Source organism: Corythoichthys intestinalis, chromosome 16 (assembly GCF_030265065.1).
Source record: "Corythoichthys intestinalis isolate RoL2023-P3 chromosome 16, ASM3026506v1, whole genome shotgun sequence".
Taxonomy (NCBI): Eukaryota; Metazoa; Chordata; class Actinopteri; order Syngnathiformes; family Syngnathidae; genus Corythoichthys; species Corythoichthys intestinalis.
The window spans coordinates 16,019,722-16,035,712 of record NC_080410.1 but is presented as its reverse complement, the minus strand read 5'-3'; the positions used below and the strand labels follow the sequence as shown (position 1 = coordinate 16,035,712).

The 15,991-nt window shown below is 45.6% G+C and overlaps 1 protein-coding gene across 3 annotated transcripts in view; it reads right to left on the bottom strand.

Moving 5' to 3' along the window:
* Window positions 1-4,044, bottom strand: part of LOC130931798 (RNA binding protein fox-1 homolog 2-like) — a 76,701-nt gene extending 72,657 nt beyond the window's left edge. For 2 of the 3 annotated variants that reach the window (XM_057860868.1, XM_057860869.1), the window contains exon 1: window positions 3,085-4,044. In XM_057860868.1, coding sequence (XP_057716851.1) covers window positions 3,085-3,339 — 255 coding nt within the window. In that variant the 5' untranslated portion in view covers window positions 3,340-4,044. The remainder of the gene's footprint in view (window positions 1-3,084) is intronic. The other variant, XM_057860871.1, reaches the window with a different exon arrangement.
* Window positions 4,045-15,991: the final 11,947 nt, after the last annotated feature.

The window sequence follows — 15,991 nt, the reverse complement described above, 5'->3', positions numbered from 1 at the left end:
AACCATTAGAGGTGGGAATCTTTGGGCACCTAACGATTCGATTAGGATTCAGAGGCTCCGATTCGATTATAAATCAATTATTGATGTACCCCCCCCCCCCACACTTTTAATGTGTACATTAATTCCAAAATTGTTCAAAAATACCCTCAGCCTAAACCAAACTAATATTTCAGTATCAAGCTAACAGTTAAAAACAGTAAGCAAAACACATACTGAATTGTGTACGTCATCCCCTTCATTGCTCGTTTGAGGTCCTCCCTTCAGGCAGGAGATTCAGAATCCCTCGTTTTAAGTTAAGTAGGAAAAAGAACTCCTTCCTACCCAGTGCAATTCAGTAGCTTAATTTGCACAATTCTTGCATTGAGATGCAAAACTGTCTACAGCATTTTAAATTTGTAGTCTGTGTTATTTTATTGTATGAGTTGTTGTGTTATCTGTTGTCTGTATGCTTACCTGCTGTTAGACAAGTTTCCCCCTTCTTAAGGGACAATAAACTTAAACTGAACTGAACTGTAAATAAAATACTCAAGTCCCCAATCTGCATCAGCAGCTTTAAACTACATTCAATTAATTTAATAAGTAGCTAAAATTGCTCCCGTTATTCCATAAGTTCCCTTCTGTCTACTTTCGACATGTCAAAGTTTTAAAACTGTTTCATCATTGAAAGATATATTCAAGTCAAGATTTTGCCGATTTAGAAGTATTTCAGATAAAAAGTTAATTAGGTTCGCTACAACAGAGCCTTCTAGAGAAGTCTACTGCTTTAAGATGGTGGCTTTTTACCAACGGCAGCAAGTCTGTCATTTCGCATCTCATTCTCTATATATGTTCTAACACTGCCGTCGTCTGTCATTTCGCATCTAGTTCTACATATATGTGACAACTACTGTAGCCGTATGTTTGTAGCAACTAGCAACTAGGCATTGTTTGTGCAAACTGTCGGCTGCAATCAGGTATTATTGTTTTTTTATCTAGCGGCATGAGTTGAATATGATATTTACTCTCGGTCCGTTCCTCATTACATCCCGAAGACCGCGCTGACTGCGTTTTAGTTCTGCTTTACCTGGTATAATTAATCAGAATTCAGATGTTTGTGAATCGTTCTTGAATCTTCCACAGCCGAATCGCAAATAATCTAAGAATTTGAAATTTCGTACGCCTCTATAAATTATTACTAAAAATCTGAATAATAATAATTATAGTAATAATAATTATACCTGTAATAACGTAACGAATCAGGTTCTAATGTGACAGACTTTTTTTTTGCTTTACCTGAACGCACCGCGAGCGCGGTTCTATTTTATTTTCTGTTTTGATGCTGGCATCAGTGTTGCACAAGTTGATAGAATAAATGATTAGAAACCTGACAAAGCTGGCGATTTCTTAGGCAATGTTACCACAATAAAAATTGTCATCTCAACTTAAGACTGGCGAACGGAGCAGGACCGCTGACCGACATCGACATTCTACGGCCCTATTGTCGAACCAGTTCATGGATGCACACACTACGCTTATATTTTGCTATCATTTACATTTTCATTTCAATGGTATTTGTTTTGCTCTTTGTAGTTGCTATTTGCAATAGTAACAGCAGTATTTATTAAGGATTTAGTGTAGGTTTTTGGGCTGTGGAACGAATGAATCGAATTATAGTGTATTCTTTCTGGAAAATCCTGCTCAACATACGACCATTTCAACTTACAAACAAGATCCTGGAACGAATTAACTTCGTATGTAGAGGTGTACTGTATATTGCAATCATAAAGTATTCTCATGCAACTACTGAGATGCTGTTCATCGACTGTCGCAACTCATCAGACAGTCTCTCCAATCTATCCCTTCCCTTTAGTTCTTCATCACTATCACAAGTAGAGGTAAATAATGTAGCTGATCTTTCTTTGTGCAGCTCTTTATTTCCCAATAAATCTATCCTGACAACATCTATGCAGCTTTTCTTTTTCCAACTAAATATCATCATCTCTCTTTGTCCTCGACAATGCCCCCCCTGCTCCAATCCACTACCATCACGACACACACATGCCCTCCACCACTGTGGTTGGAAATCAATACAATTGATGGTCAGGGAAAGTCCAGCCCATGCCATGGTGCTCGTTCCCACATCATTTTTACAGGCAGCTTCCAACCTTTTACCGTGAAGTGTGTTCAGCATAACTGGGCCATACAGGACCTCTTTGTCATTGGAATTGATCTGCTGCACGGCCAATTCAAGTATTTTACCAGTGCTGCACGATTCAATTACCCACGGATGACCTCAAATCTCATCCACGTTCCCTGCGGCAGCTGCTAATGAAATTTTGCTGCCAGAATATGGCAGACGCAAACAAAATTTGAGATCATATCATTGGTATTGTGGACCAATTAAAGCACACCGGAGTAGTAATGATATGGCTGAATGTGCCAGTGAGATGCAGTGAATGAAACACACAAATTTAAGGGATTATGAATGTGTGCGGATGCTTTGCAGCCTCAGCAGTTATGAAAACGGAGGAAGACCAGAATAAGGAGGCCCGCCTGAGCGCCTCGCTCCTTTCGCCAGCACCAAAAGGCTCTGTTCTTTGTCTTTCACAGTGGTGACCCCTCCCCCAATCCCCTGTCTGCCTCCCTTTTAACACCTAGCGACAATCAAGGGGAGTAGGTTGGAGGTGGTGGGGCGACATGGCGCGATTAATAGCACATGCAGAGTAGGCATCAGTTCTTGATGTGATGACTCACTGTAAATTGCCAACAGCCTGTAATTGTGGCTTATGTGAATAAAATATTCCAAGCGTGCCTCGCAATATGCTGCCCACAAGACACGCAGGAGGAATGGTTCTGATCTCTGCCGTCTGTCACAGCAAATGGAGCCTGGATCATGTTACCTTTGTCTGGCTCGCTCATGCTCTACATTTCATAAGCAAGACACAATTTACGGTTTCTGCGTTCGCACACGGCTATGTTGTTGGTTAAAGAAATGAGGGCTTGTCAAAACATGAACATCACTTTTCGAGTGATAAAATACACACGACTGCGATGGCAACAAAGGAATACAGAGGTGACAAACTAATGTTTACTTGAGACTCCTACCTGTCCAATATCGCCGATAACACTCCCAGTGCCGTCTATCCTTGGTCTTTTGCACTCCGCCCCGGTCAGGTCAGTCAGCGCAGCGGCTGCGAGCGCGTCGGGTTCCGGGTCTCCCCGCTTCATTCCCCGGACAGCCGCCGGACCCCCGGCCGCGCTTGTATGCGGCACCGCTGATGTATCGATGTCTCTTTCTCGGTCCATTATCCCCCGACTAACGGGTAGCATTATAGATGCAACGTCGGTCGACATTAACATTGGACAGCAGAGAGTCTCCACTCAAAAATAATGTTTTTCTTCTTTCCTTCTCCTCTTGGCGTTGTCCTCAATCGAAGGATTTGGATGAATAATGGCCAAGTGAGTCTAGTAACTCATCAATTCAGGCAATTATTTTGCGTCTTACTTGCGTACGCTACACAAGATAGAACATAATGCCCATGTCAGAACAATGGCTAAAGCAGCACAATTGATGGTTTTTTCCATCAAGTTAAACGACGCCAAATAAGTGACCCAATTTAGGGAAAGACCACACGTCCGACTCTTGTCCGTCTGACAAGCTAATTAGCTAGCTAACCTTAGCTAGCTCGCTAGCAATACATTCCGCTAGCTGTGTGAATAAACGTGGCTCCAAAAGAGCACTCTCGATAAACAGCAGGACGGGAAAAGGTGGCAAATTGTCCTCCGCTAATGCAAGGACAGACGAGTCTGAATGCCTCCCGCGTCTAATGTCGGTTTCTCAGCAAACCTTTGTGTCGCTCCTACCAGGCTTTCACTTGATTTCGTCCGTCCCTTAACACGCCGTGGGCTGCTTTGGAGTGTGGATGTGGCTTCAACACGATTTCCTCAGGTCTGAATCCCACTTGGCCTCACTCCTAGTGAGGAGGGAGTCTGAGTGGGCTGGTCCACGGTCAGATCAGTATCCATTATAGGGCATAGTTTGGTTATGATGACTGATCTGGGATCTGTTTTCCTTCCGTCTCCTGCGCCAATATTTCATCCTCCCTCCCATTCCATCATTTGATTTTAATGCTGGCAAATAATTCTTTTTCTTTTTTCGTGATGACCGTATTGTCTGTTAACTGTAAATGTAAATGTTGTAAATGTTTCTTTTCCCGCTCCAAATAACATATAAATGTGAAATAGAGGGCTAGGAAATAAAAGAAAACATGTTTAAATCATTTACTTCTTGATAGTGATAGACATTAAATCAATTTCAACTGAGATGGCCGACTTCTGAGTGATCATGTGTCTTGTAAATGTAAATGTTGTAAATGTTTCTTCTCCCACTCCAAATAACATTTAAATGTGAAAAATAGGGCTAGAAAATAAAAGAAAAAGTGTTTAAATCGTTTACTTATTGATAGTGATAGACATTAAAACAATTTCAAATGAAATGGCCGACTTTTGAGTGATCATGTGTCAGTGCGTTTGACGGCGATAGACGTCCAATCCATTTGGACAGGACATTGGCAGCAAAATGGCAGATCCTCCCACTCCAAAATTAAGTCTATCGCCGTTAAGGGAATCCAGTGGGTTGATTTATGAAATAATAGCCGTTTGAACAGCTTGAACGTTAAGAGTTAAATATCACATTTGATTCATAATGTATATTTTATTTTGTACAATTTCTTTCTCCGTGTAATGTTTCGACACTTTAATAATTACGTACTTATGCCATGGGTTACTCGCTTTACGTAACCGAAATTCGCACAGACGACTAGACGCGCTACAGAGGTAAATTTATTACATATTCATTTATTTGTAAGCAAAAAAAAAAACTATAGGATTTTTATATATATTAAAAGCAGAAGCGCATGTAACTTTGCGTACAACAGTACAGAACACGCCTAACCTAAGGAGAGGTATGCTCCTAACATCGAAGCTAAACAAATCAATCATAATGGCTTTGGCAAAAATCATCCGAATACAAACCATAAAGAATCCACGCGAAGACAAACCATCAGTTTCGAGACGCACACAAAACTATGATACAGTTAATGCTGGAACAAGATTTTTATAATGTTTGAGCGCCTCCTAGTGGATCTCAGGCAACGCGGGCTGCAGCAAAATATTTAAAGAAATACAATTCAGACATAATGTACCTGCAAGAGCAGTACAAAACCACAATTAACTCATCGGAATTTTGCTGGGTTTGTTTTGTTTTGATACTTGTCTTGCTGGTACAGCAACCAGCATATGCTGGATTTCTTAGCAGGAACAGTTTTGCATTTCCTTGGAATTAAAACACCTAATTGGAGGAAGTTTCTCCTTTATTGTGGTCTCTGAAATGAAGAAATATTTTCTGACAAAGACCTCACAACAGAGAAGAAAGGCCGTATAAATGTATAAATCTTCAAGCATAAAAAAAAGCCAACTGCCAATGTACAGTGTGGCAAATAAGTATTCAGTCAACCACTAATTGTGCCAGTTCTCACACTTGAAAAATATTAGAGAGGCCTGTAATTGTCAACACGGGTAAACCTCAACCATGAGAGACAGAATGTGGAAAAAAACAGAAAATCACATTGTTTGATTTTTAAATAATTTATTTGCAAATCATGGTGGAAAATAAGTATTTGGTCAATACCAAAAGTTCATCTCAATACTTTGTTATGTACCCTTTGTTGGCAATAACGGAGGCCAAACGTTTTCTGTAACTCTTCACAAGCTTTTCACACACTGTTGCTGATATTTCGGCCCATATCTCCAAGCAGATCTCCTCTAGAGCAGTGATGTTTTGGGGCTGTCGTTGGGAACACAGACTTTTAACTCCCTCCTCAGATTTTCTATGGTGTTGAGATCTGGAGACTGGCTAGGCCACTCCAGGACCTTAAAATGCTTCGTACGAAGCCGCTCCTTTGTGTTTCATTGTCATGCTGAAAGACCCAGTGTACAAAAGACTCATGTGTTATTTGTATTCTAAACAGGCAAACTCCGGGCCGCCACATTTTGGGTCCTCCTCTGCCTGCCTGTATGGGCGCCAGTTAATTTAGAGCGAGGAGGAAGAGCGAAAGTTCGTGGCTACTCGCCTTTCAGTTGTCGCCAGTAGTTGTGAATTGCATTGAGAAATTTCCTGAGTGAGTGTGCAAGTCCCGTGTGCGTCTATGAGAGTAGCGCTCTGGCCGGCGCCCCAGCTTATGTGAGATAGAAATTTGAACCACCCAGATCTACAGTCAGGTTTCCTAAGCTATCGCAAATCCTCCCCCACATTAATTGGTCCTTCGAGCCCGGATAGTACATTTCACTCAAGCTGACTAAATGGATGTTCCAGAGTTTGAAGCCTGTGGTGCACGCTCACATCGGCAAAGACAACCTCCACGACGTTATGAAGACTATGAGATGGATTTGGATAGCCTCAGCTCTCATTCATTTCGTCAAATGATCACAAGGGGAACGGCCGAGATGACCCCCCTTTCCTCTATATGTTCAACCCCCTCCCGAACGCAGCTGAGTCGGGATGCTGCCCTCCAGCAACATGGTGCAGGCCACACCCCAAGTCATTTGTGGCATGCCCCTGAGGAACAGCCAACCTTCCAGCTACGTCCGTACAGTGAACATGAGAGGCTTTGTGATCCACCGGCACCACGCCACACCTTGAGCCAGGCCACTCAGCAAGTCATAGTCTCCAGAGCTGAGTTAGAAAAAATCCAACGTGAGCGACACCTACTCCAGCAGTTCCAGCAGCGCATGATGGCAGATATCCATGAATTGAAGGCAGTGAGTAGAGATATCCAAAAGGGGCTCCAAACTACACGTGAGTACTCAAAGCCTCTTGGAGCATATGGACCCCCTCCAAGTTCCCATGATGATGACATTGAAGATTGGCCCCTGCCGCCACCACCATGTCTTGTCGAGGAAACGAACCAACCTAATATTGAACACCTCAGCCAATTAATGGGAGGACTTAAACCCATGAAGCCTGAGTTGTTTGCTGATGCTACCCATAACACCACCAGAGGGCGCCCACTCACATACTCCCAGCAAGCTAACCCACTTCAGATGCTTGCTGGACCAAGTGCAGCTGAACCAATAACAAAGTTCATCTCCGCGCCTGACCAAGTGCCTCCAAACCCAGTTTCAAGTCCTCGTTATCCACCTCCTCATCTTCCATCTCAGCAAATACCTGCCCACACTCCACGACTAGCGTCAACGCCTGGTATGCCTTCGACTCAAAGCACTAATCTGAATGCTGCTTATTATGGGCCCCGTCCAACTCTTCCCAACCTCTATAAAAATGATCCTGGTGAGTTCACCCGCCTGAAAATTGCCCTCGAGAACTTATTACCTGCTGACAGCTCGGAACTGTTCAAGTACCAAATCCTCATAGATCACTTAAAGTTAGAGGAAGCTAAGTTAATAGCCGACGCTTACCTCTACTCCCAGAATCCTTTTACAGATACCATGGCAGCACTGAATGAGAAGTTTGGACAGCCCCATCAGCTAGTCTTGAAGAGGATCGCGGCAGTGATGGACTCTCCTGACATCAGAAGAGGAGATGTTGCTTCGTTTGAAAGATTTGCACTTCAGATCCAGGCACTGGTAGGGATGCTCAAAACCCTCGGAGCAGATGGAGAAGTGGAGTTACGGTGTGGATCCCACGTCACTCGCTTAGTCAGTAAACTACCCCCAGAGCAGCGAGCAGAATTTCGGAGATGCATGTTTGCTCGACGCGGCAGTCATTGCACCCTCGACGACCTTGCTCAATGGCTGAAATATGAGTCATGGTGCCAAGATTTGGATGGACAGATGAGCCCCACCAGGAACAAAGACAAGGAGAATGGTCCAAAGCCAGACAAGCGCCCACAAAAACGGCCAATCACCATACTTCATGGCTCAAATAATACAACTAGAGAAGTTTCCATTCCAAATAGTACCTCCACCATCTCGAAGCCACCTTCTCGTTGTGCCTTCTGTGACAGCAGTGAACACCACATCAGCCAGTGTCAAGATGTCAGCCAATTAACAAAAGAAGAGCTCACCGAGTGGATCAAGACCAACAAAAGATGCTGGCGCTGTGCTCGTTCACACCAAGCAGCGCAGTGCAACCTCAAGAAACCCTGCCAACTGTGCCAAGGTCGACACGTACGTGCCTTACATGATGTTAACACAGAGAAGAGCCAAACGACCCCTGCAACATCATCCCAGAATAGTGGTGAGAGTCAAACAAGAGTGTTCTACCTCGATCGACCAGCAGAGGGAGGCAGAACCCTGCTCAAAGTTGTTCCTGTGTCACTTCATCATGGCAAATGCACTCTTGAAACTTATGCAGTGCTAGACGATGGGTCAGAGAGAACAATGTTGCTGCCTATTGCTGCTCAGAAATTAGGCCTCCAAGGCACCCCTGAAAACCTGCCGTTGCGCACAATCAGACAGGATGTGCAAACCCTTCAAGGCAGCAGTGTGTCATTCATCATCTCACCTAAGGCCAGATCAAACACTCGATACCGTATCACCAATGCCTTCACTGCATCTCCAATTGATTTGGCCAATCAGACTTATCCCATAGAAGTTCTCAAGAGGAAATACAGGCACCTGTCAGACATTCCCATTCAGGCTTTCAAGAATGTCAAACCGTTGTTGCTTATTGGCAGTGACCACCCACACCTTGTCACTCCTACAGCGCCAGTGCGCATGGGACCTCCTGGTGGTCCTGCGGCAGTTCACACCCGGTTGGGGTGGACTCTTCAAGGCCCTGCAAATGTTATTTGCCTGCCAACTAAACCTCAGCAATGCCTGTTCAGCACTGTCTCCCCTCAAACAAGTGACTTAATGAAGCATGTAGAACGACTATGGCAGACAGACCTCATACCCCTTCAGAGCGCCAAAGCAGTGACACGCTCAAAGCAAGATCATGCAGCTCTTGACCTGTTGGAAGAAAAAACAACCCGCGTGGAAGTCAAAGGTGTACTGAGATATGCCACCCCCTTGCTGCGCAAGAAAAATATGCCACGTCTTCACACCACGCTGGATGCAGTCATGCCTACCTTAAGGGGAGTGGAAAGGAGACTGCGTAAAGATGGTGAAAAGGCCAAAGTGTACCAGACAAAGATGGATGAGTTAATCCAAGCAGGTTCTGTCGTAAAGGTCAACCAGTCAGATTTGGACCAAACCGACGAGTCATGGTACATCCCCCATCACCTCGTCAGTCACAATGGGAAACACCGCCTTGTGTTCAACTGCTCCTTCCAATATCAAGGGCAAAACCTGAATGATTGCATCCTTACTGGGCCCACCCTTGGGGCCTCTCTCCTAGGCGTCCTTCTAAGATTCAGAGAACACCAAGTGGCGGTTAGTGGAGATATCAAGTCAATGTTCCACCAAGTCCTTCTCCTCCCAGAAGACCGGCCTCTCCTGCGTTTTGTCTGGCGTGATTTACGCAGTGAGGAGCCAGTGGCGGTATACGAGTGGCAAGTACTTCCCTTCGGCAGCACATGCAGCCCATGTTGTGCCACCTATGCACTGCAACGCCACGTGAGGGATAACAGTACACCTGGAGATGAGGTAAGAGCCTCAATTGAACAATGCTTCTATGTTGATAACTGCCTGCAAAGCTTTTCCTCCATCACTGCGGCTCGAGATCAAGTGGACAAGCTGAGGTCCCTCTTGTCCTCAGCTGGATTTGTGCTGCGCCAGTGGGCCAGTAATGAACCCAGCGTCATCAGTCACCTTCCAGAAGATGCCAGGTCCGACAGTGCTGAGCTCTGGATCACACAAGACCAAATAGACAGTCCGGAGTCAACTCTCGGCCTCAGCTGGCACTTCTCCACCGACATGTTGTGCTACAAACAACGGCCAGTGCAGTATGGTGAGCCCACCATGCGCAACATCTACAAAGTCCTCGCCAGCCAATACGATCCTTTGGGCTTCATCCTGCCCTTCACGACCAGAGCCAAGACGCTGGTAAGATGTTTATGGGACAAACCAAGAGGCTGGGATGACCCCCAGCTACCTCCTGATCTTCTTCAGAAGTGGAAGAATTGGGAAGAAGAGCTCCGCTTCCTTCCACAAGTGCACTTCCCACGCCCCTACCTACCAAAGAGTGCCTCCAGTGCCAAGCAACACAAAGAGCTGCATATTTTCTGTGATGCCTCCGAACAAGCTTATGGAGCTGTAGCATACCTGAGGGTAGTAGAAGAGGATGGTTCTGCGCAGTTGGCCTTTGTGATGGCTCGTTCCAGGGTATCTCCAAGACGCTTGCACTCCATGCCTCGACTGGAGTTGTGCGGCGTGCTGATTGGAGCTCAAATCGCAAAGCTGCTCAGTGAAGAACTCACATTGGAGATCGCTAAGACTTTCATGTGGACTGACTCCACCACGGTTCTTACGTGGCTACGATCCGAATCCTGTCGCTACAAGGTTTTTGTCGGCACCCGTGTAGCAGAAATTCAAGAATTGACCTCCCAATGCATATGGCGCTATGTCGACTCCGCACAAAACCCTGCTGACGACATCACCCGTGGCAAGGCACTCCAAGACCTGGTATGCCCCAATCGCTGGTGCCAAGGTCCCACCTTCCTGCTCAAAGAACCGGAGCTATGGCCAACTGATCCTGTCACCTCTATGAATGACACCCCAGACCCCACCGAGCTCCGGAAAACTGTGTTTTGTGGTCTGACCGGCGGAACCTCTGAACCAGCACACCAAGATTTGCTCCAGTACAAGACATGGACGGAGTTGCTCCACAGCACCGCCCAGAAGCTTCATGGGGCGGCTAAAGAGGACACTTGTATTGGTGCTGAGGTCTATCGCCAGGCCGAAATACTCCTTTTAAAGAGGGCCCAACTTGAAAGCTTCTCAGAGGAAATCCGCCTACTCAGAGCAGGCAAACCTGTCCCACGCTGTAGCCGTCTCCTGAACCTGTCCCCAGAGTTGGATCAAACAGCAGACCTGATCAGAGTTGGTGGTCGGCTCCGCAGATCGGAAGATCTAGCCTACAACAACTTGCACCCGGTCGTCCTCGATCCATCGCATCCCATCACTCGTCTCCTCATCCAAGACTTTGATAGCCGATTGGAACATGCAGGAGCTGAACGTGTCTCTGCGGAAATTCGCCGATCCTATTGGATCTTGAAGGGACGAGAAGCCATCCGCCGCTTCCAACGAACCTGTGTTGAATGCCGACGTTGGAGAGCCAACCCGACCGACTGTGCCCAAGATGGCTGATCTACCAGCAGCCCGGCTTCGCCTCTTCAAGCCAGTGTTCTACTCCACCGGCGTCGACTGCTTTGGACCCTTTAGTGTCAAAGTGGGGCGGCGTCTGGAGAAGAGATGGGGCATCCTGTTCAAATGCCTCACGACACGAGCAGTGCACCTAGACGTCCTCACATCAGTGGACACAGACTCCTTTCTTATGGCCTTGCGTCGTTTCATCGCCCGAAGAGGAACTCCTGCTGAGCTGTACTCAGATCAAGGAACCAACTTTAAAGGCGGCGAAAGAGAACTGTATGAAGGCTTTGCAGCTATGTCATCTGACCTCCAGACGCTGCTGGCCCCAAAACAGATTAATTTCCGCTTCAATCCTCCCGCTGCGCCTCACTTCGGCGGTGTATGGGAGCGAGAAATCCGCTCAGTGAAGACTGCCCTATACACCACAGTTAGTGCACAACCACTGCAAGAGGAAGTCCTTCGTACTGTCCTCATCGAAGTAGAAGGAATCCTGAACTCCAAGCCGCTGGGCTATGTCCCTTCCGATGTCAGCGATCCTGATCCTGTGACCCCCAACTGTCTCCTGATGGGGCGGCCTGACGGATCCCTTCCACAGATAGTCTACCCCAAGGAGGAGCTACTCACACGTCGTCGATGGAAACACGCCCAGGTGCTTGCTGACCACTTCTGGACCCGCTTCATCCGCCTGTACCTTCCTGGTCTCCAATCCCGGCAGAAGTGGCAGTCATCTCCCGCAGACGTCGCAGAAGGAGTCGTCGTCATGCTGGTGGACCCCCAACTTCCACGAGCCCTATGGCCTATTGGACGCCTCATCAAAGTGCACCGAAGTCCTGATGGTCACATCCGGTCAGCAGACGTGCAGATCAAGGACAAGATCTACACCCGGCCGGTCGCTCGACTGGTTGTTTTGCCAGCTGTCCCTGCGGAGGACGGGCCTTTGCCTTGAACTGGTTTGAACTGTGTCGCCTTTTGTTTGTTGCAAATGTACGTTATACATTTGGGGGCGGCTGTACAAAAGACTCATGTGTTATTTGTATTCTAAACAGGCAAACTCCGGGCCGCCACATTTTGGGTCCTCCTCTGCCTGCCTGTATGGGCGCCAGTTAATTTAGAGCGAGGAGGAAGAGCGAAAGTTCGTGGCTACTCGCCTTTCAGTTGTCGCCAGTAGTTGTGAATTGCATTGAGAAATTTCCTGAGTGAGTGTGCAAGTCCCGTGTGCGTCTATGAGAGTAGCGCTCTGGCCGGCGCCCCAGCTTGTGTGAGATAGAAATTTGAACCACCCAGATCTACAGTCAGGTTTCCTAAGCTATCGCAAATCCTCCCCCACACCCAACCACGTCTCATCTTCAATGCCCTTGCTGTTGGAAGGAGATTTTCACTCAAAATCTCTCGATACATGGCCCCATTCATTCTTTCCTTTACACAGATCAGTCGTCCTGGTCCCTTTGCAGAAAAACAGCCCCAAAGCATGATGTTTCCACCCCCATGCTTCAAAGTGTGTATGGTGTTCTTCGGATGCAATTCAGTATTCTTTTTCCTCCAAACAAGAGAACCTGTGTTTCTACCAAAAAATTCTAGTTTGGTTTCATCTGACCATAACACATTCTCCCAGTCCTCTTCTGGATCATCCAAATGCTCTCTAGCGAACCGCAGAGGGGCCTGGACGTGTACTGGCTTCAGCAGGGGGACACGTCTGGCAGTGCAGGATTTGAGTCCCCTGGCGGCGCATTGTGTTACTGATAGTAGTCTTTGTTACTGTGGTCCCAGCTCTCTGTAGGTCATTTAATAGGTCCCCCCGTGTGGTTCTGGGATTTTTGCTCACCGTTCTTGTTATCATTTTGAAGCCGCGGGGTGAGATCTTGCATGGAGCCCCAGATCGGGGGAGATTATCAGTGGTCTTTTATGTCTTCCATTTTCTAATAATTGCTCCCACAGTCGATTTCTTTACACCAAGCATTTTACCTATTTCAGATTCAGGTGCAGGTCTACAATTTTGTCTCTGGTGTCCTTTGACAGCTCTTTGTTCTTGGCCATGGTGGAGTTTGGAGTGTGACTGACTGAGGTTGTGGACAGGTGTCTCTTATACCGATAATGAATTAAAACAGGTGCCATTAATACAGGTAACGAGTGGAGCCTCGTTAGAAGAAGTTAGACCTCTTTAACAGCCAGAAATCCTGCTTGTTTGTAGGTGACCAATACTTATTTTCCACTCTAATTTGGAAATAAATTCTTTAAAAATGAAACAATGAGAGTTTCTGTTTTTTTCCCCCCAGATTCTGTCCCTCATGGTTGAGGTTTACCCATGTTGACAATTACAGGCCTCTCTAATCTTTTCAAGTAGGAGAACTTGCACAATTGGTGGTTGACTAAGTACATATTTGCCCCACTGTATATAAATTTTGTCATTGCAGATTCGAAACAAACATTTAAAGTGCCTGTGACATGAAAGAGCATGTTTATCTCATAATACACGCGGTATTTTATGCTCCTGAATGAAATCGACGGCTTGGATGTGTGTGGAAGCGATCGCTATATTTTAGAGCTGAAACGAATACTCGAGCAACTCGAGTAACTCGGGTTTAAAAACTGATCCGAGTAATTTTATTCACCTCGAGTAATCGCTTACTTTGACAGCTCTAAGCATCACGTTTTGCTCGGTCTACTTTTAATGCGGGACAACGCGCTAATGTCACGCGCGTAAAGGAAGAAGCAAAAAAAAAAAAAAAAAAAAACTTACATCAGCCGACAGCCGCTAAAAACGACGCCGACGTTGCTAAATACTAGCCCGCATGATGTTACGTTGATAGCAGGTAGCGTCTAATGAGTCTCATAGAGATCACTTGTATGTTGAACTAGATGCGCATTGACAGACTCGGCCGCGTCTGGCCAGCGTTAGTAAACAGCCGCCATCTTAAAGCAGTAGAGCGGTAAGCGCTAATAAAGAGCGCTAAGGGCTAATAAATAAGATTAACTAGCTCACGTAACGTTAGCCCTGCGGAGGGTGAGGTTTCTATTAATTATAACCACTGTCGATGCGTGGCTAACGTGTCTTAAATACAGGCTTTAACATAACATAGCGTTGTGGAGTGATGAGGGTATAAAATTAAAATAATGCTAACTATCAATTTTAGCTCAGTAGTCATTGCTGGATAAAACACCAAGTAGCACTGGTCCCTAATGTGCTCCAATACAGCCTGTATCATACATTTATTTTGAGCACTGCAAAAACTCAAAATCCTATAAGGACTTACAGTTTAGACTAACTTCAAACTTAACTAGAACTTAAAAATGGCTTGACACAAATAGAAATTCAATGGAAACGTGGGGAAAAAATCCTAACTTTTAAGTGATGTGTGTTATCAAGCGTAACGGCATTTTTAGGTATATATATATTTTGTTTGTTTAATAAGATCTAAAGGTTTTTTGAGTGAAAGCAGTGAATTAGTCTTTTTTTTAAATTATTATTCTAGTTACATCTGAGATGCAATTGTTGGCTGTTTTCAACAATATACATCAAAAATAAAGACATTGATTGACTGAAAATGGTTCAAGATTAGATGAAATGTCTTGTTTTCTCATGTATATTTATAATTGCTCTTCACCTAAAAATATATTTGTTTTATCCGATTACTCGATTAATCAATAGAATTTTCAGTCGATAACTCGATTGCTAAAATATTCGATAGCTGCAGCCCTACTATATTTATTTAGTTTTTTGAATCCCGCACCATGAAAATGAGTGACTTCCGGCAACAGTCTCGAGTTGAGAAAGAGGGCGCTGTGACGTGTACGGAGGAAGCAGTCCTCTTCACTGTACAGCTGTATATGTTGTATGAGAAGGACTAAGGATTCAGCTGATTTTGCAGATTAATACGTTTATTTTCGCATCACGCCAGCCAAACGGCTGCAGTAAAATCTTGCTGTATGAGGGAGAGGCGTGTGCGCCTTTTTGGAGTTTCAAAAGGTTCTCATTCACCGGTGGATATTGGCCAAAACAAACCCTACTACTGTGGGACCATGGGACTTACGAGGAAGTGAGAAAACCGTGTTTTGTATTATGTCAAATACTGGGATCATTTTAATACGGAGGTGGCTTGCATTTTGTGGCTGACATGCTCTTTGTCCCCTCGGCCGACAACCGGCGGCTTGTCGCACATCCCCCCGCCGGGTGAGCACTATACTCGGCTTTTGCCCTCTTGGTGTGCCCGGTGTTCTGTCATATTTTCCAACCGATCAGAAATCAAAACTTTGTGGTAAAAATAGCCGTGAATACAGTGATTACAAAGTAAACACAACAAACTTTCTTTAAATAAGGGACAACTTACGTTTGATCATGGATAGGCATGTAAAAAGCTGTCCTCATACACATTAGCTGCACGTTAGCTGCACAACAACTGCAGCCGCCCTCCTCCGGGGAAGAGCTTTAATTTGCTCTCCGCCGGGTGGTTTGCCGATCGGCGAAGACAATCGACAACCCAGTCGTCATGTGAAATGATCCAGGCTAGTTTTGTGTGATTTTCCTCTTCGAAGACTTTGAAACATCATTCGGTTCGGGTTGGCAGGTCGGCTAGCTGTCACGCCTCTTGGTTTGTTCACATTCTCCGAAGCCGGGGAAGGGAAATGACATAAGCCCGATTTAGGTGACATAAAATATCGTTTGGGAGGTGCGACAGTAAAGGTGAAGTCGAAAGTTTTGACCATTACTGAGTAATTTTGCCATGTCGTGCTGAATAAATGCATTTTT